Source organism: Saccopteryx leptura, chromosome 3 (genome assembly GCF_036850995.1).
Source record: "Saccopteryx leptura isolate mSacLep1 chromosome 3, mSacLep1_pri_phased_curated, whole genome shotgun sequence".
NCBI lineage: Eukaryota > Metazoa > Chordata > Mammalia > Chiroptera > Emballonuridae > Saccopteryx > Saccopteryx leptura.
The window spans coordinates 363,481,697-363,502,985 of record NC_089505.1 but is presented as its reverse complement, the minus strand read 5'-3'; the positions used below and the strand labels follow the sequence as shown (position 1 = coordinate 363,502,985).

General features: G+C 48.7%; 1 protein-coding gene across 1 annotated transcript in view; it reads left to right on the top strand.

Moving 5' to 3' along the window:
* Nucleotides 1-21,289, top strand: part of LOC136401375 (gasdermin-C-like) — a 46,258-nt gene that overhangs the window by 12,502 nt on the left and 12,467 nt on the right. Inside the window, 10 exon segments of the mRNA XM_066379509.1 lie at nt 9,667-9,830; nt 11,380-11,597; nt 12,254-12,437; nt 15,359-15,527; nt 18,461-18,572; nt 20,173-20,243; nt 20,405-20,452; nt 20,699-20,722; nt 20,807-20,828; nt 21,072-21,101. Of these exon segments, the coding sequence (XP_066235606.1) occupies nt 11,384-11,597; nt 12,254-12,437; nt 15,359-15,527; nt 18,461-18,572; nt 20,173-20,243; nt 20,405-20,452; nt 20,699-20,722; nt 20,807-20,828; nt 21,072-21,101 (874 nt within the window). The 5' untranslated portion in view covers nt 9,667-9,830; nt 11,380-11,383.

The following is a 21,289-nucleotide window of genomic DNA, read 5'->3' as shown; positions in this document are numbered from 1 at the left end:
TCCAAAATTCCGGTCTATTTAAATTTAAATGAGTGCTCTTTACATATTTCAGTTTTGAGGCAACAAAGCAGGAATAAAACTATTTTATTTAGTTCAAATATTAGAGCTAGCATTTCCAATTTTTGTATGCAAGTACTTAATTCAGGCCTTAAAAGCCACATTTTGTCTATGTTTAGTTGATATTATTTTATAGATTTATAAGTATAGGTTAGCCAATTAGAATTCACCCTAGGGAGGCTATCCTTAGGAATGGACAAGGTGTTACTCATTTTGTTACAATATTAGATGAAAACTAAACAGACACCAGAATTAGACATACTAGAGAGGAACCCAGGATTTCAATGCACAACCAGAACAGAAAGATGCCTGTCTGATCTCAGGCAGGGCGTTTAGTGACAGGGGTGCTGGAGGAAGGAACTAGCAGAAGCTCCCTGAGTAAATACACACTCAGCAGCTGCTTGGGAAGCATTATAGTCAGGTCCTCCAGAGTCCCCTAGCCTGGGACTAAGTTCAAGGGAAAGAATAAGGAAGAAACAAAGTTATGGTTCAAAAAAAATGATGGTTCAGGGGATTGTAGCTAAAACATTAAAGAAAATAAGAAAAAATTAGAATTGTACAATAATTGTGGAAGTTGTAGCTTTAATAGTATCTGGGTCTCCTAACATTAACCCTTGTCAGTGACAATTTTCCATTAATGAAGGAGTATGACTCTTCCCAGGTCCAGGGGAAGAGGTGGAGGACAGGGAATAGCTGGAGCCTCCTTGGAAGGCAAGGGAGGAGGAGGAAAAGGTGTTTTGTCTTCCTTATTGGCCTCCTCAAATCTTCATCTCCCCCATCATCATCATCAGTTTGTGAAGGTTCTAAAACAGGTTTCACCGAAGTCCAAGTTGGCTAGATAGTGACTGGCAATGGAACACCTTGAATATGTAATTTTTTCAACTTTGTCCTACCTTTTCCCTGTCATGTAGATCTAGACTTCCTAAAGTAGGGAGCCTAGTGCAATGCTTCCCAATTACTTGTAATCATTCCAAAAGTTTTGCTTCACTGGCTTTAGCCCTGCCAGCCTTCAATAATTGTTTTAAGAGGCAGATATAAAAACAGCATTTCATAACACTGTCTCCGTTTATTTGTAAAGTGACCAGCGAGTTCCACAAAGACACCCAGTCCAGATGAATTTTTGAGGAGCTTATTCAATTAAGCCGGCTATGACACGGGGCACAATCCCAAATCATATAAGCCCCAATACAATTCTGAGCCTGCTTTTATAGACAAAATCATGTATGGGTTGGGGTGCGTATGGAGGGGTTTGTGATCCCTTTGTCTAGAGGTATCTGTCACCCTCATGACTTTAGAATGGGAGGGTGAGTCAGAGTGTAAGAATTCTTAATTAAGGTACATAAAAATTCTTTTCTAAAGGCTTTTAAGAAAAGAGAAGTGAAAGGATTCTCAGATAAGTTCCATCTTCCTTGCTCTGTAGTTAAATGATGACTTAGCTGACGCAGTTGCCCTTGCAAGCCCTTCCTCCTGCATTGTTTTATTTCCTTTCTCCACAGAAAGGAGGCAGTAATAGGCCTGACTTTTCCTTTTTAAAACGGTGTTGCTAATGCTAAGTTTTATAGTTTTTTGCACCTTATCACACGCTCCCCATTGTTACTCTGTATTTTCCCGAGGATGGCCTTCCAACTTACCCGTGATGGACTAAACTGCAGCCTCTAGTTCCTCTCGGGGTCCAGCAGTTATTTCCTTACTTTATCACTCTGGCGATCTGTAAAGCCAGTCGCCACGGCCACCATCACAGCCACCTGGCCCATGCAGGTTTGCATCTGATTCGGACTGACGGTAATGAAACAACGGAGCCAAGAGCTGGTGGGCCATGATCTTTATCCTAGCTTGCATCTGGCGGGCAAGAAATACACACAGTGGGAAAACACTTCCTTTTCCAGTCAGGGCTCCCAAAGCCGCTGACTTATCTGAGTTTCCTAGAATCAAAGGTTTGTACCTCACCAGCGTATTCACCTCTGTTTCCCATCTCATTTTCTCTGCACAAACTCTGCACAAACTGGCTTCTTCTTCAGCACTCCGCCATCTTGGCTGCTTCTCCTCTCCTCCACGTGGCCTTTCTCTGCTCTTTTCCTACGTGGGCTCCTCTGCCCCATTTTATAGTGTAGAAATCAAAACCTTTTTTTTGTTTGTTTGTTTATTTTTTACAGAGACAGAGAGTGAGTCAGAGAGAGGGATAGACAGGGACAGACAGACAGGAACAGAGAGATGAGAAGCATCAATCATTAGTTTTTCATTGCACGTTGCAACACCTTAGTTGTTCATTGATTGCTTTCTCATATGTGCCTTGACCGCGGGCCTTCAGCAGACTGAGTAACCCCTTGCTGGAGCCAGTGACCTTGGGTTCAAGCTGGTGGGCTTTTTGCTCAAACCTGATGAGCCCGTGCTCAAGCTGGTGACCTTGGGGTCTCGAACTTGGGTCCTCCACATCCCAGTCCGATGCTCTATCCACTGCACCACCTCCTGGTCAGGCTAGAAATCAAAACCTTTAATCCAATATACAAGCAAGGAAGTTTCTGATACAAAGTCACTTATCTGAGGCATAATGGAATTCCTCATAAGAGTACACCACCCCACATCATGCAACAGTCAAGGCTGTGGGGAAAAGCTTAGTTTTGAAAAGATCTTAGTATTAAAAGGGTGGGAAAGGCTTAGTCTTAAAACTAAGCCTTAGGTTATATCGACCCTGCCTGCTTACAGCCTGTCTCCCACACTCAATGCACACTATAAGCGAACAAACACATATATCATATTTACAAACTTATTTGACTAACATTATCTTTTGTTGGTCAAATATGTTGGTCAAATAAGTTTGTAAATATGATATATGTGTTTGCTCGCTTGTGACTTATATTGGGTGTGGGGGACAGGCTATAAGCAGGCCAGGTCGTTGTAGCCTAAGGTTTGGTTTTAGGACTAAGCTTTTCCCATCACCCTTGACTGATTGTATGATCTGGGTGGTGCACTCTCATGAGGAATCCAATTATGCCTCGGATAAGTGACTTTGTATCGGAGACTTCCTTGTTTGTATATTGGATTAAGGGATTTTGGTTTTCTACACTATAAAGTGGGACAGACCAGGAGCTGGCTCACTCAGTTCCTGCTATCACGATTGCAGGGGCTTGCCTGATCGACCTTATTCGAAAAGGGGTTCGTTGGGATTGGACTGAGCAGATGCAAGGTTCATTTGCAGCTACTAAGAGAGCTGTCAAGGTGGCACAGGCCTTGAATGTGTTTGATCCTGCCAGGCCCTGTGAGCTGGATGTTCATGTAACCTCAGAGGGGTTTGGATGGGGCTTGCGGCAGCGGACAGAGCGCCTACGGCAACCTATTGGGTTTTGGTCCCAATTGTGGAAAGGTGCTGAAGTTCATTACTCATTAGTGGAGAAGCAGCTGGCAGCTGTGTATGCTGCCCTCCTGGCAACTGAGAGTATTACAACCACAACACCAGTTACAGTCAAGACAACATACCCTATTGCTGGATGGGTGAGAGATTGGGCAACTAAACCACGCAGTGGTATGGCCCAAATGTCCACCCTGGCCAAGTGGGGTGCCTACCTGCAGCAACGCTGTGCTCTTAGCACCAGCCCATTGAGGGCAGAACTGCAGGAAGTCTTGGGTCTAGTCACCTATGCGACCTTAGAGTCAGGTGCAACTGGGGTACAGGAGGCAGAACCTGAAGTCAGTCCCTACCAGTAGGGGCGGGTGCCCATCCCCGAGGATGCCTGGTATACTGATGGTTCCAGCAGTTGCCAACCTGCCAAATGGACAGCTATAGCCTTCCATCCGGCCACTGAGACTATTTGGATGGACACGGGTATAGGCCAAAGCAGCCAATGGGCAGAATTAAGAGCTGTTTGGCTAGTTGCCCATAATGAACCTTCACCTCTGGTAATCTGTACTGACAGCTGGGCCGTCTATCGTGGACTTACCCTTTGGATTGCTACTTGGCACATTAACCAGTGGATGGTAATGCACTGTCCACTATGGGGTCAGGCTATGTGGCAGGACTTATGGGAAATAGGACACCAGAAGCAGGTGACAGTATATCATGTCACGGGGCATGCCCCTCTAGCCCATCCTGGGAATGATGAGGCAGATACGTTGGCAAGGGTGCGATGGTTGGAGACTGACCCTGCAGGTGATGTGGCACAGTGGCTCCACCGGTGCCTGCTCCATGCAGGACAGAAAACTATGTGGGCTACGGTTAAGGCTTGGAACTTGCCCGTGTCCTATGCAGAGGTACTTGCAGCCTGTGAGCAATGTATAGTATGTTCCAAGGAACACCCTCGGAGACCACTGTCGCCTGGACAGATTCAGAGGGGTCATGTTCCACTGACACGAAGGCAGATAGACATTATTAGACCCTTACCAAAGTCAGAAGGGTACCAGTATGCAGTCACTTGTGTAGATACTGCTACCAGGCTGCTTGCTGCTTACTCTGCTCGTAACCCTGACCAGAGGGCAGTCATACAGGCTCTGGACCGCCTAAGTGCTGCATACGGGCGACCGCTGGTCCTTGAAAGTGACAATGATACCCACTTCACTGGGTCGATGGTGAGGCAATGGGCTCAAAAGCTGGGGGTGGACTGGAAGTACCATGTTCCCTACCACCCCCAGGCTGCTGGTATCATTGAGCGGTATAATGGACTCTTAAAGCAGGGACTGCGACAGGAGGGGGGCACCGGCTCTCTTATTGGATGGACACGCCGCTTATGGACAGTACTGCGGATTTTGAATGAGCGACCTCGATGGGGGAGCCCAGCTCCAGTAGAGGCCCTCCTGCATCGGACAGCTGCCCCCATTCAGTTGCAGATACGCACCAAGGACATTTTACTCAAGTCAGGTTTCGGACAGCAGGGCAACGTGCTCTTACCTGCTCCAACAGCCCTTCTTAAAGGACAACGGCTTCAATGGACTTGGCCCTGGACTGTACAGGCCCCCCATCTGAGATGGTTGGCCTTGTTGGCACCATGGGGAAAGAGGCTAGAGGTGGACCTCCAGTTAACTCCTTGGGCAACCAGCACCTGGCCACCTAAAGTAGAAGTGTATTATCCCTTGAGTGCTCAAGGGGACAGCATTTTGAAGGGCACCTTTGTAATTTCTTTATGGCCAATAATGAGTTCTCCTATTTTACTACACATAGAACCAGCAGATGCTGGTGTATTGGCCAATAAGGTTTGGTATGCCCGCTCAGGGCGGCCTCTGGTGCCAGCTACGGTGCTGTCTGCAGACAAAACTCTGGCCTGTATTCTGCCAGAGGGAAAGGATTTGCCTCTCTTGGTGCCACTGACAGCTCTCTCATTTCGCCCATAGTTTTTGATCTGTTAATCCTATTGCTGTAGTTGGTACTATTTCTGTTTATGCAATGTATCCCACTCCTTGCACAGTGACCATCATGGAAGATGCCTATGGTTTAGATTGTAAATCGAGCAAAAGGGGTGGAATGTTGGTCAAATAAGTTTGTAAATATGATATATATGTTTGCTCGCTTGTGACTTATATTGGATGTGGGGGACAGGCTATAAGCAGGCCAGGTCATTGTAGCCTGAGGTCTGGTTTTGGGACTAAGCTTTTCCCATCACCCTTGACTGATTGTATGATCTGGGTGGTGCACTCTCATGAGAAATCCAATTATGCCTCGGATAAGTGACTTTGTATCAGAGACTTCCTTGTTTGTATATTGGATTAAGGGATTTTGGTTTTCTACACTATAAAGTGGGACAGACCAGGAGCTGGCTCACTCAGTTCCTGCTATCACGATTGCAGGGGTTTCCCTGATCCCTTGCCCTTCATGGGAAAAGCTGGTTTTCTGCTTTTCTCTTGTCTTCTTTTGTGGTTTGCCTGTCTTGGTGAGACACCAATAAATAGGATGGCCCACCATCCTCCGACTCCGCCGTTTCTTTACCATCTGCCCGAATCCAATGGGAACCGCATGGGCCAGGCGGCTGCTTTGATAGTGACAGCCATGGCTCCTGGCCTTACAACTGGCGTAGTTTGCGGCAGGATTCAGAGATTGGTATGGGGCCGCCACCCTTGATGGGTGGGATAGAGTACTGGTTGCTACTCTGGTTCCCCATGGCTGTCCTTTTAGGGGCCATGGGCTACGTGTTTTTTACTCAAGAGGAAACCAGGAGTTCTGTGTGAGAAGCTGCCCGAGGTCAAAAGCTTCAGTGTGAATTGCAAATAGAACGGCAGAAAAGGCTGGAATTTGAGCGAGCACTGGAGAAGGAATTACGGGTTCGCGAGTTGCAGTTTACCCTGGAAGCTGAATGTTTTCACCGGCAGTTGTTGGAGAAACAACTGCGGAATCAAGAGCTCGAGTCTCAGCTTCTGGCCAAAAGCCAGCAGCCACAGGAGCCTAAATGGTCACCAAAGGAGCAGCAGCATCCGTGCCGGTGGATTGGCTTTGAGTCAGCGGGAGCAGGCACTTGCAACTCCTCTTCTGAGGATGAGAATGCTCAGGCTGATGCTGCCATACGCACACTGAGAATCCGACCAGTGGTCGCCAAAAAGGTAAAAACCCAGCAACAAAGAGTCCCTCAGGGACAGCCACAGCCTCCTGCCCAGGTAATGGAACACTCTGTGGTCCAAACCTATACCCAGGCAGAGCTGATGGAGTTGGGGGCACAATTTAGGCAGAAACCTACTGAATCCCTGGTAGCCTGGTTACTACGATTATGGGATATAGGGGTGGATGACATCATGCTCTCCGGAACAGAGATGGAGAAATTGGCCGCCATTACCACACACTGTTCCTTGAGGCAGCATCTTCAGAACTGCCATGGCAACCCAGGAGACCATACCCTATTAGAATGGGTGATGGCCGCCATTCGTATGGTCTGGCAGAATGCTGGAGAACTGCCGGGGGCAATGAGTCGGTGGCAGTGCTACAGTGAGTTAGTAAAGGTCCTTCGAGAACTAGGTATGAAAAATGCTGTTTTCAACCCTGGGTTCCATGGGCCAGACGAGGAAGTGTTTACGGCAAAAATGAGGGAATTTGTCCTTGCTAGCACCCCATCAGCTCTGTTTGGGTCACTTGTGGCTATATTAGGCCCCTATGTGGGCTAGCCCATCAATGCAGTTACACAGATGGTAACAGATTTGGAGAGCTGGAGGCCACTCGGGATCATAAAGCAGTGAGGGCTGCTGCCTATGTTGCCCCCCCAACTAGCAAGGGAAACGGGCCTGTAAAGGTTACCCGAACGCAGATGTGGGTAGATTTGATTGCGGCTGGAGCAGATAAGGGGAAATTGGATGGCCAGTCTAATAAAATTCTTTTGGAGCTTTGGCGGCAGCTTAAACCAGAACAGAAGTTCCAGCCACTGAGACGAAAGGCCCCAGCAGCTACCAATAAAACGTTTGCTGTGCGCACAGCTCAGTTACAAGATTATATGATAGAGACGGCCGAGGGAGAGGAGAACTCCCAAGACCCATTGTACCAGTTTGAATAGGAAAAGGGCCGAGGGACCCGTCTAACGGGGGTGGGCAGGGACTGGGGGCCACACGTGGAACTGGCTATCCACTGGTCCCCTTCCAATGTACAACGGGTGTTGGCCTTGGTGGATACAGGTGCAGAATGTTCCCTCCTCTATGGGAACCCAGAGCGCTTTGCTTGGACCCCAGTGGCCATTGACGGTTACGGGGGACAAACTGTTCAAGTGAAGCCAATAACTATTCCATTGGGGATAGAAAGTCTGCCTCCTAAGTCATATAAAGTGTATGTATCTCCTATTCCTGAATATATTTTGTGGGTAGATGTCTTGCAAGGACTGTGGTTGGAAACTACAACTGGGGAGTTCCGGCTGCGGATCAGGGTTGTGAAGGCCGTATTGCGGGGACACGCATCACATTCCCCTCTGCTATTACCCGTCCCTCGGCGTGTGACTAACACCAAGCAGTACCGCCTGCCAGGTGGTTATGAAGAAGTCACAGGGACAATCCTCGAATTAGAAAAGGTGGAGATCATCCGGCCAGCACACAGTCCTTACAACTCCCCAGTATGGCCTGTGCACAAAGCAGATGGAACCTGGAGAATGACAGTAGATTACAGGGAACTTAATAAAGTTGTTCCCTCTTTGCACGCTGCTTTTCCCTCAATAGCTAACATGATGGATCGGCTAAGCCATGAGTTGGGGACATACCACTTTGTGGCAGACTTGGCCAATGCTTTTTTCTCTATTGATATAGCCGCAGAGAGTCAAGACCAATTTGCCTTTAGTTGGGAAGGGAGACAATGGACCTTCACAGTGTTACCCCAGGGCTATTTGCATAGTCCCACCTTGTGCCATGGGCTGGTGGCTGCTGACCTGGCTAAATGGAAACAGCCAGAGGTAGTTCGCATGTACCATTATATTGATGATATTATGCTAACTAGTGATTCTCTTCCAGAATTGGAGCAAGCAGTCCGTACCCTGCTATCTCATTTGAAAGCATGTGGCTGGGCAGTCAACGAGAACAAATTACAAGGACCTGGGTTATCTGTTAAATTCTTGGGAGTTGTCTGGTTGGGTAAGACAAAAGTTATCCCTGACACAGTTATAGATAAGATTCAAGCATACCCTGTGCCCACTACGGTAAAACAGTTACAGGAATTCTTAGGTTTGTTGGGGTATTGGCAAGCATTTATACCCCATTTGGCTCAGTTACTACGCCAACCTTCATGGGAAAAGCTGGTTTTCTGCTTTTCCCTTGTCTTCTTTTGTGGTTTGCCTGTCTTGGTGAGACACCAATAAACAGGATGGCCCACCATCCTCCGACTTCGCCGTTTCTTTACCATCTGCCCGAATCCAATGGGAACCTGCATGGGCCAGGCGGCTGCTTTGATAGTGACAGCCATGGCTCCTGGCCTGACATCCTTCTTCTCCATGTTTATTTCAAACCCCATGGTGGGTGCCCATTGCTGAGACCAGCTTGGCAATGGGTGTGCATGAGAAGAAGGAGCTGCAGGACTGAAGAAAAAACACACAAGACACATATAAAGAAGAGATGGGTACAGGGGACTCCCAGCCTCTTGGACTGAGAGCTCAGATCTCTGCAGACTCATTGTATTAATTTGTTTCTTTCATCAGTAAGCAAGTTAGCAGAGCATAGGCTCAGGAACAGAGAAGGATGATTGACTAAAACCTCGCAGCTCTGCAGGAAAGGGTTCAAAGGTTCAGAAGCTTCCATTAAACAATCTTATCAGTGCTTGCTGAGGCAGCGTTCTGTCCCACAGGAGATGACATTTCAAAGTTCACACCAAGGACTTGTCTCAGGGCCGCTTTCTAATCTCCAGCCACCCTCCTACACCTTTAGTGTCTCAGCCACCACCCCTGGGAGCCGGGCCAGCCCTTTCGAGACCTCCCTCTTCCCACTGGTCTTGAGGTGGCTTCTTCTGTGAGTCCATAGTTATAAGACTTCTCCTCAGCCAGCCTGCAGCTGCTTGTTCAGGTCGATTCTTCCCTAGTTTACCTGTCACCCCAGTGTGGTCCGGGGCGGAGGTGAGTGTGGCCCCCTAATCTCCATCACCCTGCATCTGGACCTGGGAGCTGAGATTGCCAGACCCAGACCTCAGCCCAGACCTGGTCCTCTAGGGGAGACAGGGCCTCCTGTGGTATTTCCCAGGACATTGCTCTGCAAAGCGGGTCAGGGACCTGCTGCCGGAAAGAAACCCCGACGGGCAGAGCACAGCTCTCTGATCTCTGGAGCGAGTCTGACCTGCAGCGTCTGGAGGCTGGACGAGCCCGCTCATCAGAACCTTTCCCTGTGAGACACACACATACAGCCTGGTGAGTTCTACCCGGGACCAGGGGTGAACAAGAAGAGAGGACGCTGTGGTCAGAGACAGCGGTGTTCAGAGTAGGGTTGTGAGACGAGCAGAGGGCTTTCTGGTTTGTTCTAGTTTGACACCCCACCCCCAAAGTTAGCACTTCTCCCCGAGTCCTCCCTGCTAAGGAAGAGTTCTGGTAGCAACGTGCCTCCCTGGAAGGCTAGGGGGTGTGTTTGCGATACAGTTTTCTTCCACCATCTTAATTTAACTCTCTTCCTTTTGGCAACCGTAATCCTATTCTCTGTGTCTATGGTCTGTTTCCGCTTTGTTTTTAGTCATTTGATTTCCCCCCCAGATTCCACATATAAGTGTAATCATATGGCATTGTCTTTCTCAGCCTGACTTATGTCACACACATAATCTCTCCAGGTCCCTCCGCGCTGTCGTGCGTGTCAAGAGTTTCTTCTTTCTATGGCGGAGCAATACTGCACACTCACCTGTCCATTACAAACACCTGTCCTAAGAGTCTTCGGCCCTGCTGATCCACCTGGGTGTTCTGGGTGGGGTCAGAGGCGGATTTAATGGAGGGCGCACTGGACAAGTGCCCTGGGTCGCGACTTCTGAAGGGCCCTGCAAAACCTGCAACGTTATATTTTTTTTTTCTATTGGAAGGGGCCCTGTATTTCTTCAGTGCCCAGAGCCTCAAACGACCTTACTCTGCCTCTGGGTGGGCTGGCAAAGAAGCAGGGCTCTTAGGAGCGTCCTGCGCGGCTGGGGAGCCGGTGCTCACTGTGCCCTCACTTCCCCGTGGGAGAAACCCTGGGTGGAGGGGTTTGTGTCGCCTGCACTGTGCTGCCTTGGGGGGAGGGGTGTGGGGTGACTGTGCACAGCCTCACCCCTCAGTGCCCCCATTCCTGGGTGTTCGCTCGCGTGGAGTGCTGGGACCTCTGCCAGGCTCTGGCCCCCACAGCGGTGCACTTGTCCACGGTGGTCGTCGACACCGGTGCCTCTGTGGGCGGATGAGGGCTGAAGAGGCCTGTCCGCCATCTTGCTGACGTCAGTCTTTGAAATTGAAAGCGTTTCAAAGCTGAGTGAGAGTCACACTCTTCCTGCTCAGGGGAAATGAGGCACTTGACAGTTTTCTAGTGAAGGATGGTCCACTCAGCACAACAATGCAGGCTTCTGGGGTGTTATCTCACCATCTCCGCCCATACTGGGGGGCTGCCCTCCTGTTCCATTTCAGCTACAGCAAGACTGTACAAAATCTTCAACAGCACGGGCTTTGCCACCTTGGACATAGGTGACCCACACACATAAAATGCCGTTCCCTTGTTGGGTGGTGATTAAGTTGTATGTTTGGTCAGCTGTAACTTTAAGTGGCATAAGAAAAGGACTTCCCAGCTGACATGGCGATCATTTGCACACGCATGCCCCTCCTGTGTAGAGAGGACAAAACCTATGAAATATTCAAGTCACTGTCAGCTCTTTCTGAATGACACATGAAAATTCAATGAATCTCATCTGTAAGACCCACCTGGTCTTTGTACTTCTCTTCTCTCTGCTGCTAGCAACATGCCCTCCATGTTTGAGAGAGCTACCAAGGAGTTGGTCAAAGAGATTGGAGACGAAGAACTCAGGCCTGTCAAATGCTTGCTGAGTGCCACCAAAATACGTCGCTTTACTCTAGTACGGAGGAAGAAGTCTCGCTCACTGTTCTGGGAACTACCTGACATTCCACTTGACGTCTCCCTCTTGCACATCCTCAAACCAAGTTCTCCGGTCCCAGGTATTGTCAGCCAGGGGCGTAGGAGGCCTGGGCTGCAAACAGGGGTCAGAGGGAAGGGGTACAGAATGCAAGACATTCTGAGACCCCCACACAGGGGGCCCTCAGGATTTACGTCATCTATGGACAAGGATCAAGCAACTAAATATCTGAGAAGTTACTAATCATGACCCCAGGTTCATTTAATACTGAGAGCAGCCTCATGATCCAGGAATATGATCTCCATTTTACATAAGAGTAAAAGCTTATAAAATAATTTGTTCTCAGTTACATACCTGGGAACTGGAAGGAGTTGGATCCAACCCAAGTCAGTCTGGCTTCAAGTCTCAAACATTTACTCATTGTGAGCCCCCTCCTGGGGCTGACACTGTGCCTGGAGAGATGATGTTGTGGGTCTCCTGGATCCAGGTGCAAGTGACATCATTATTTCTTAGATGTAGGACATCATCCCTGTCAATCAGCCCCTGGGTGGACACAAACACTGTCCTCAGTGATAATGTATGCTCACAGGATGAATTGATGGTTAGCTTTCTGGCTGAGAGACTCAGTTGAGTAGGAGGGTGGGGCGATGAGGGCTCAGTGTTTCTGTCTCCATCCATCTCCCAGCTGGTCCAGAGGGAATTCCAGGCTAATGCTCAGCCCACCTTGTCTGGTTCCAGATGCTGCTGTAAAAGCTCCTGTCCTCTTCAGTGACACTGTGGTCAACAAGCAGCAGGCGGGTGGCAGTGTGGATGCTGGGGCAGATGTGAGCTTCTCGGGGGAGGCCACTCAGTGCCAAGGGTCCTCCTTTGAGTATCAGATTGTCAGCACCCCGTATGAAATGTGGACAGAACTTCAGAAGAGGTGAGGACACAGGAGGGGAAGGAGCTGGTCAACAGCCCCAAGCGGTGCTGTCCCCGTGGGCAAGGGGGTGTCTGATAGACTTTGTTCCTGAGACTCAGAATGAAGAGAATGGCATGTTTGATCGTACTGCCCTTCTGGGCATTCATTCATTCATTCATTCATTCACTAATGGTTATTAGTGATCTAATACATATTTATTAAAGCTGCAATTCTCCATTGCTATGCTATTTTGAGGTGAGAATAAAGTAATGCTAAGACAGATAAAAATCCCTGTCCTAAAACATATATAGTGTGGCAGGAGACATGCAGTGAGTGTGAAAATAGCAGTAAAACTAAATTAATGAAGTATGAATTTATTGTATTTTTCTGAAGCTGGAAATGGGGAGGCAGTCAGACAGACTCCCGCATGCGCCCAACCAGGATCCACCTGGCACGCCCACGAGGAGGCGATGCTCTGCCCATCTGGGGCCTCACTCTGTTGTGACCAGAGCCCTTCTAGCGCCTGAGGCAGAGGTCACAGAGCCATCCTCAGCGCCCGGGCCATCTTTGCTCCAGTGGAGCCTTGGCTGCGGGAGGGGAAGAGAGAGACAGAGAGGAAGGGGGGGGGTAGAGAAGCAGATGGGCACTTCTCCTGTGTGCCCTGGCCGGGAATTGAACCCGGGACTTCCTCACGCCAGGCCGACGCTCTTCCACTGAGCCAACCAGCCGGGGCCGAAGTACGAATTTAAGCGAGACAAAGTCTCTGACATGTTTGATTAAATAAAGTTTACCCATTGTCCTAGTATTTAGCTGAACTTGGTGCCCGGGGGTGATGACAGATCTTCAAATATCCTGTAAGGACTCAATAAAGAGCTGATATCCTTACACCTTTTAGAAACAGAAATTTCAATTTAAATACTATTTCTATCAATGCAGAATTGCTAAAATAAACAACCAGTCAGAATCAGAGGCTAATTAGAGAATGAAAATTAATTAAGAGGACAAGGCACATTTTCGGTATTTCTTTTTTTTTTTTTTCATTTTTCTGAAGCTGGAAACAGGGAGAGACAGTCAGACAGACTCCCGCATGTGCCCGACCGGGATCCACCCGGCACGCCCACCATGGGGCGACGCTCTGCCCACCAGGGGGCGATGCTCTGCCCATCCTGGGCGTCGCCATGTTGCGACCAGAGCCACTCTGGCACCTGAGGCAGAGGCCACAGAGCCATCCCCAGCGCCTGGGCCATCTTTGCTCCAATGGAGCCTTGGCTGTGGGAGGGGAAGAGAGAGACAGAGAGGAAGGCGCGGCGGAGGGGTGGAGAAGCAAATGGGCGCTTCTCCTGTGTGCCCTGGCCGGGAATCGAACCCGGGTCCTCCCATTTTCGGTATTTCTGATGTCCTGTAAGTCTCCTACTAGAACTAATATTAACAAAGACTGTTTATACTATAAAGCGTATGAGGATTTTTTTAGATGCAGGAAAATAATATTTGTCCTGGAAATTCCTTCAGCAGTTAAAGAGCCTCCAATTTCATCAATACATTTTATTATCTAATAATAGATAATTTAATTTCTAACAATATTTAATATGTAGCATTTAATATCTAGCAATAATTCTAGAAAAAGAAATAAGAAGGCAAGTAGATACTTTTAACAAATGGATTTGGGCAGGGTATGCGTTTGCCCTGAAGGTGGTTACAGGTCCTGATGGGAGCTCTGAGGGTAGTTACTGGTTTGAGAAGGAGGGCTGGATGGAGGGGACTCTGCTTGGGTCTCTGTGGAGCTGAGGGCTGAACTCTGTCCTGAGAATAAAAGACTCAAAGAGCAGGAGGAAGGAGTCCAGGTGACGGTTTAAGCCCTGGGATGGGGCGGAGCTTGGCATTTTCAGGAGCAGTAGGAATCAGGGAGGTGGAGCTTAGTGAGCCAGGATGAAGGGGACAGAGCTGAGGTTTGGAGGTGAGTAAATGTCAGATGACAACACATCTTAGAGACACAGAAAGAGGCTTGACTTCCCCCCAAAGGTAATGGGGTAACCCACACTGGAGGCCCAGTGACCTCCGTGAGTAGAAGAATCTTGCCATGTGGTTAAGTTACAAGGAAAGAAAAACCTCTTTGCTCTGCGGGGTGGAGGGGCCCCATTTCTGATGCGATGTGGGAAGGAGACAGTGCATGCCATTGGTGAATGGTGTCTGCATTTTCCAAAATTATACTGGTCCTGGGAGGGGGGTCAGAAGTCCATGCGAGGAAAGCAACTTAAGGGTCTCAGAATCCCACGAGGCTGTTACCCAGGGCGCCCACCCCAGGGGGGCTGTCAGTGGAACCAGAGTTGAGTCTCAGGACAGAAATGGAGATGAAATCTGCCCTCAGTGCTTCAGACCCCTCCCAGCCCCTCCCAGACCTGTATCTTCAGTCAGCCCTGCAGCCACCTACCAACAGCTCATCTATAAACACCCCATGTGCCTGTCATGAAAAACCATCCAGAATCTTCCTGCTCCACCGTACTGATCCATGTGCTCCCCCCCACCCTGACTGAGCCCCTGGACCGTGTGGATGTGGGATTCCCCAGCTCTGACAGCAGGGCTTCCTGAGGACTCTGGTCACTGAGGACCCGTCTCCTTCCAGCCTCTTCACGTGAGAGGCCCTCGCATGGACTTCTGACCCCCCGCCTTGGACGAGTATAATTTTGGAAAATGCAAATACCATTCTCCAATGGCATGCACTGTCTCTTTCCCACATCCCATCAGAAATGGGGCCCCTCTACCCCACATAGCAAAGAGGTTTTTCTTTCCTTGTAACTTAACCACATGCCAATATTATTCTACCCATAGAGGGAACTCCTGTCAAAGTCCAAAGTCTCTGCACCCTTCCTGGTCCTGAGGAGGAGGGCACCCCAGGGTGACCTGAGAGGACACCTCTTCCCACTCTGACCCTCCCCTCTCCCCAGGAAACTGAGGGACCCAGAGCCGTCATTTCTGGGGCAGTGCTGAAGAGCAGAGATGAACCTGTATGTGGTGACGGAGACCGTGGAACTGCTCAACAGTCCTGAGCTGAAGGATATCAGCAGTGGGAGTATCCTGGGGAAATTCTGCATTTCCCTGAATATTTTTGTCAAGGTATGAGACGGGGACACCTATCGATACAATAGGAACTAGATTGAATTATGTGGTATGACACCTGCTTTGGGTGAGTGATGGACTCTGGCAAATCTGAAGGGGTGGCTGCCACACTGTGTCCATGATCAGTTTACGCGGGAGGAGATGAGGGACCACTCACAGCATCCTCAGTGGTGACGGACCCTGGACGCTGTGACGTCCTGGGCAGAGTGATAAAAGGGGTGAGATGTAAATACTCTCATGCTCATGGATTTATATAACTCACTCACTCACTCACAATAACAAGCACATGTACTTCTTTTTATATAAGCAAATTTATTTATCATATAGTTTGTGTTATAATGTACTTTTATAAAATATAGTTTATGTGTCATTTGTCTTCACTTGGATAATTTCTAAATCTCAAGGAACAAAAGTGAATTGTGAACTAATTTCCCCAAGTTCGCTGATGTCACCCTGGAGGATGAAAGTTTGAACCACGTAAAACACTGTCCTTTCTAGAGGACATTCCGACTCTCAGCGTTGGGTTCCCTTCTGCTGGGGTTGGTGACCCAGGCTTCCTGAGAATTCATGTCCTCTCACCCGGGGCTACTGCTCAGCTGTGTCCAGGTCCTCTGTCACAGTGTTCACAGCCAGCACGGTGCTAAATGGTGGCTGTGGGCTCTGATGTCGTTACAGTTGGCGTGGAATGAAACTAGAGATCAAGAACAGGGGGAAAACTAACAAATTCACAAATACATGGACCCTAAAATATAAACTGTTGATCCTCCAGTGGGTCAAAGAGGATACTTCAAGGAATGTCAGAATATATCTCAAGACAAATGAAAATGAAAACACAATACAATTCAGTACACTTAAAAATGGGCAAGACAGCACATTTTTTTGTCGTGTTTTTTTTTTTTTTTATTATCCACAATAGAAATGAAATGGAAAAATTACTCAATAATAAACATAAGATTCAAATACCTTATCGATTAGAAGAATTTCTTTTCAATTTATTTATTTTAGCAAGAGAGAGAGAGGGAGAGAGAGAGAGAGAGAAAAATGGGAACATTGAGCTCTTCCTGTATGTGTCTTGCGTGGGGATTGAACTGGCAACCTCTAAACTTTGTGATGATGCTCTAACCTACTGAACTGTCCTGCCTGGGTGCTTATCCGTTTTTTGCTGAACTAAAATTCATCTTGCGTTTATAGCAAGATGAGGAGTCTTACTTGTATTCTCAAATACCTTATTGTCGTGTTTCTGTTGAACAAGGTACAAATTCATAAAGAAAAAAAAATTGCAGAAACCGTGGCAAATAAATGCTTGAGGCCTTGGCCGATTGGCTCAGTGGTAGAGCGTCGGCCTGGCGTGCAGGAGTCCCAGGTTTGATTCCCGGCCAGGGCACACAGGAGAAGCACCCATCTGCTTCTCCACCCCTCCCCTCTCCTTCCTCCCTGTCTCTCTCTTCCCCTCCCACAGCCAAGGCTCCATTGGAGCAGAGATGGGGATGGCTCCATGGCCTCTGCCTCAGGCGCTAGAATGGCTCTGGTCGCAACAGAGCAACGCCCCAGAGGGGCGGAACATCACCCCCTGGTGGGCATGCTGGTTGGATCCCACATGCTGGAGTCTGTCTCACTGCCTCCCTGTTTCCAACTTCAGAAACACACACACACACACACACACACACACACACACACACACACACACACAGAGAAATGCTTGACTTCTTTCAGTATTTCCAGACTTTACATATATTTTCTTTATCTGCAGTTAGAATACATAGGTTTGAGATTTTGAATTCATTTTTATTCACCTTACTTGGCATTCTCTGAGCTTCCTGAATCTATGATTGGTGTCTGACATCATTGGGGGGAAATACTCAGTTATTACTGCTTGACATACTTTTTCTGTTCCTTTCTCTCCTCTCCAGTTGTCGTTCCATGTGTATTACCACATTTGTGGTTGTCCCACAGTTCTTGTATATTATGTTTTATTTTTAAGTAATTTTTTTCTCTTTGCTTTTCAGTATGGAGATTTCTACTGAGAGATCTTCCAGTGCAGAGGTGTTTATTATACTTGTGTCCAGTCTACTAATGAGCTGATCAAAGACATTCTTTATTTCTGTTGTAGTATTTTGTATCTCTCTAGCATTTATTTTTAATTTCTTCTTAGAACTTCCATGTTTTTGCTTACATTTCTGATCTGCTCTTGTATTTTGTCTATGTTTTCCATCAGATCTCTTAGGATATTAGTCACGGTGGTTTAATATTCCCTGTCTAACAATTCCAGCGTCTATGTTATATCTGAGTCTGACTCTCAGTTTGTTGTGTCTCTTTAACCTGTTGTTTGTTGCCTTTGAATATGCCTTGTAATTAGTTGTTGTTGAAAAGCTGTACGTGTTATATGTGGTAGAAGGTACTCCAGTAGATCAGCCTCTAGTGATATGGTGGCATGAGGTATGAGGAGGAAAGTATTCTGTCGTCCTTCCATAGATCCCAGTTTTTGTTTTAGTGAGCCTGTGCCCCTGGGCTGTGAACTCACCAGAGCCTCTCATTACTCTCCCGCCTTGGATGGGACAGGACAGTGAGAGGGACAAGGGCTGGATATGTCCCTGGCCCTGCATGGAGGGTAGAACAGGCTGGAGTGGGGCGTTTCCCTTTTATCTATTGCTTCAGCTCTTATAATATGTAGGAAAATGAAACCCACATCATCAAAAAGAGAAAGGGACTAGATATAATTGAATCTGAAAAAAATCAATCATTGCAATATTAACCTGAGATTGAGGGACGTGAAGGTAAATATGGGGAAACGGGGAAAGAGCAGGAACTAGAGATCAGGAGCCGGGTGGGTGAGGGAGGGGCTGCTGACTCCTTTCCTCATGACTTTCCAGGGTGTTTGACATTTAAAACCACACGCATGTATGACGGTGTTACCTGGTTTCTGTCCCCAGGGTGAAGGACAGGGAGAGGGTTGCAAAGTGAGAGAGAAGAAGCTGACGGTGCCACAGGGCTCGGTGGTGGCCTACAAGAGGAAGCAGCTGCTGTTGCAGGGGAAGCGCTGGGGTAAGAGGAAGGTCAGGGGGCAGTTGGGGACTGGGGTCCGCTTCTTCGGGAAGAGACGTGATAAGGGAAAGAGCATCATCGAGCAACCTGGCTTCTCTACCTGCTCAGAGAGAGAAGCAGCATTTCTCAGCTGTCCAGGGCACATACACCCCACCACCACCACCTCCAAGGAGGATCCACTGAAATGTTGTCCTGGGGAGGTAAAGAGATGGTGTCCTCCATGGAGAGGCAGAACTGGGGTGCCTAATGCAGGGGTGTCCTTAGTACTGGGCGAAGTGTGATTGTAATACCAACAACATCAGGTCAAGGTCTTACCACTGTCAGCACCTCACCTGGGACAGCCAGAGAGCCCTCCCGGTTACCCATAACCCTGTAATAAAGCCCATGAAATATCAGCACAATCGGGAACACACACACACACACACACACACACACACACACACACACACACACACACTATTCCCTATAGCATCCTTGCTGTAACATCTGGTCAAAGAAGTATCCTGGCATCAATAACTTCCTGCCAGTGACAATAGACGAAGTGGGGTTGAACTATCCAATCTGGTGGGGTCAGTGGCTGGACTCATCTTCAGAAATATGTTTTATAAGCATTGACAAGTGAGAACTAAATGGAGTTGGATTGGAAAAGCTCATCTCTCAGCAGTGACTGCACGTCATGTTTGGTCCACTAGGGGGCACATGGGCCTTGTTCCCTTGTTTGCTTCCACAATTCAAACCGAAAGGTGACTGGACGAAATGTTTACAAAGAGGGGCCCACTGCAATAAACGTTTCATTTTCATGAACTAATTTCACTCTCAATATAAAATCCGAGAATAAAATAATGTGAAGAACAGTTCAGTAATTTGCCATAGCACTTGCCGTGTGACTTTGGAGAAGATCAGAATCCCTCTGTCCCCATCTGACCTATGAATGGAAACGAGACCTTCTCCCCAGAGCTGAGGGACATAAATGTCAGGCAAAGTGGCTGAGCCACGTCCACCTTCACTCTCTCCAGTTCTCCTGGGTCCTCCCCATGACCTGACCACAGGGTCAGGACTCTGCCGTCTCATAACCCCTCACCCAAGTGTCCTCTGCCACAGTCTGTCCCCTGACAGCCCACTTCCATAGAGAATCATCCACACTCTGCTCCCCCCTCCCTGGCGTCGACCCCTGACCCACCGCAGTTCGTCCTCCAGGGAATTTCCTCCACGTGATCATCATCAAGCACACCTGACCACGCCCTCCTTGGAGCTCCTCCCCCTGGACACTGCAGCACCCTGATGGATGGTCTCCTTCTATGGGGCTGCTTCCACTCTGTCTCCTTCCTTCATGCCTCCTGTCCCCTGTCACACACTTAGATCTGATATTAGCCAAGTTTCAGAATCCTAAACTTTCTCTACGTGAAATGTGAGATCGCCCAGGGAGAGGGCAGGACTGGGAGCAGACACGGGAGGGCGGGGCCTCCAGCAGGTGAGACAAAGGGCAGCAGGACGGACCCATGTCCTTCCCTGGTGAGGGCAGCTCTGCAGTGAGGGATTAGAGAGCATCACCGTCACCGTAGGGGCTCATTGAAAACGCAGGTTCTAGCTTCCTATTCAGGAGCCCGATTCAGAAGTCATGGAGTGAGGTCAGGGGTTCTGGGTTCCACAAGCATCTCCCGTGATTCTGAGGTGAGGGGTGCCCAGGCCACTCAGAGAGAAGCTGGGACACCTGACTTGGAGGAGGAAGTGTGTGTGTGTGTGTGGGGGGGGGGGGGGGGACAGGTGCGGGGATTTGAGAGACTCCTGCAGGGATAAACTGGGCTCTGCTGACCGGGCTTCTTCCCACCCAGGCATTGTTTACTTCGCAGAAGATGAAAGGCAGACAACCTTTTCAGATGGTGAGTTTGGCAGGTTTTCTGCCCCTGATGAGCTTTGGCCCCCTTGGGCACCCATAGAAAGCCTGGTGGGGGCTCTGCCCTATAATACCTAATGTAAAACTTCCCCAGCTGGGCTTCTGGCCATGGGAAGAGCACCTGTCTCCTCTGAGTACTGGGATAGGAGTGTGTGTGTGTGTGTGTGTGTGTGTGTGTTTGCAGAATACAAGCTGAGCCTTTGTGAGTGATCACTTCTGTTTCTCTTTCTAGACAATGATCCAATACTCGTCCAAAGTAAGTGTTTAACTAAAGAGCCAGAAATGTGGATGTGATCCCTTTACGAGGCCCCTGAGTGATCACTTCTGTTTCTCTTTCTAGCCAATGGTACAAATGAGAGAAGGTGTGCACATGAGTGGATAACTAAAGAGCCAGAAATGTGGGATATGATCCCTCCACGAGGCCCCATTTAGCACAAAAGTCGCCCACATGATTGCCTCTTGCCTTCAGTGGAGCCACTGGGCTCTGGTCCCACAGGCAAAGGCCGTGGTGGATGAGAAGGAGGGTTGGGGAGTTGGGAGATGGTGGAGAAACCTAGAGTGTTCAGGGAGTAACCCTAGGGTGGGGAATTTTGTTTCTCTTCTAGGCAAAATTAGAATGTCAAGGCACTCAGCAGGTGAGTGTGCGTTCCCTGGGGTGGGGGATGGATCCTAAGTGTTCTCATCTGGAGAGCGGGGCAGAGTGCCCCTGACTTGGCTACTATGGCCCTGGGGCCTGACCATAATTTCTGTGGGACGGGAGTTTTCAAGGAGCATCTGGAAGGGTCGGGAATGTTTGGGGAGGTGGAGGGAGGGACTAGGGTGG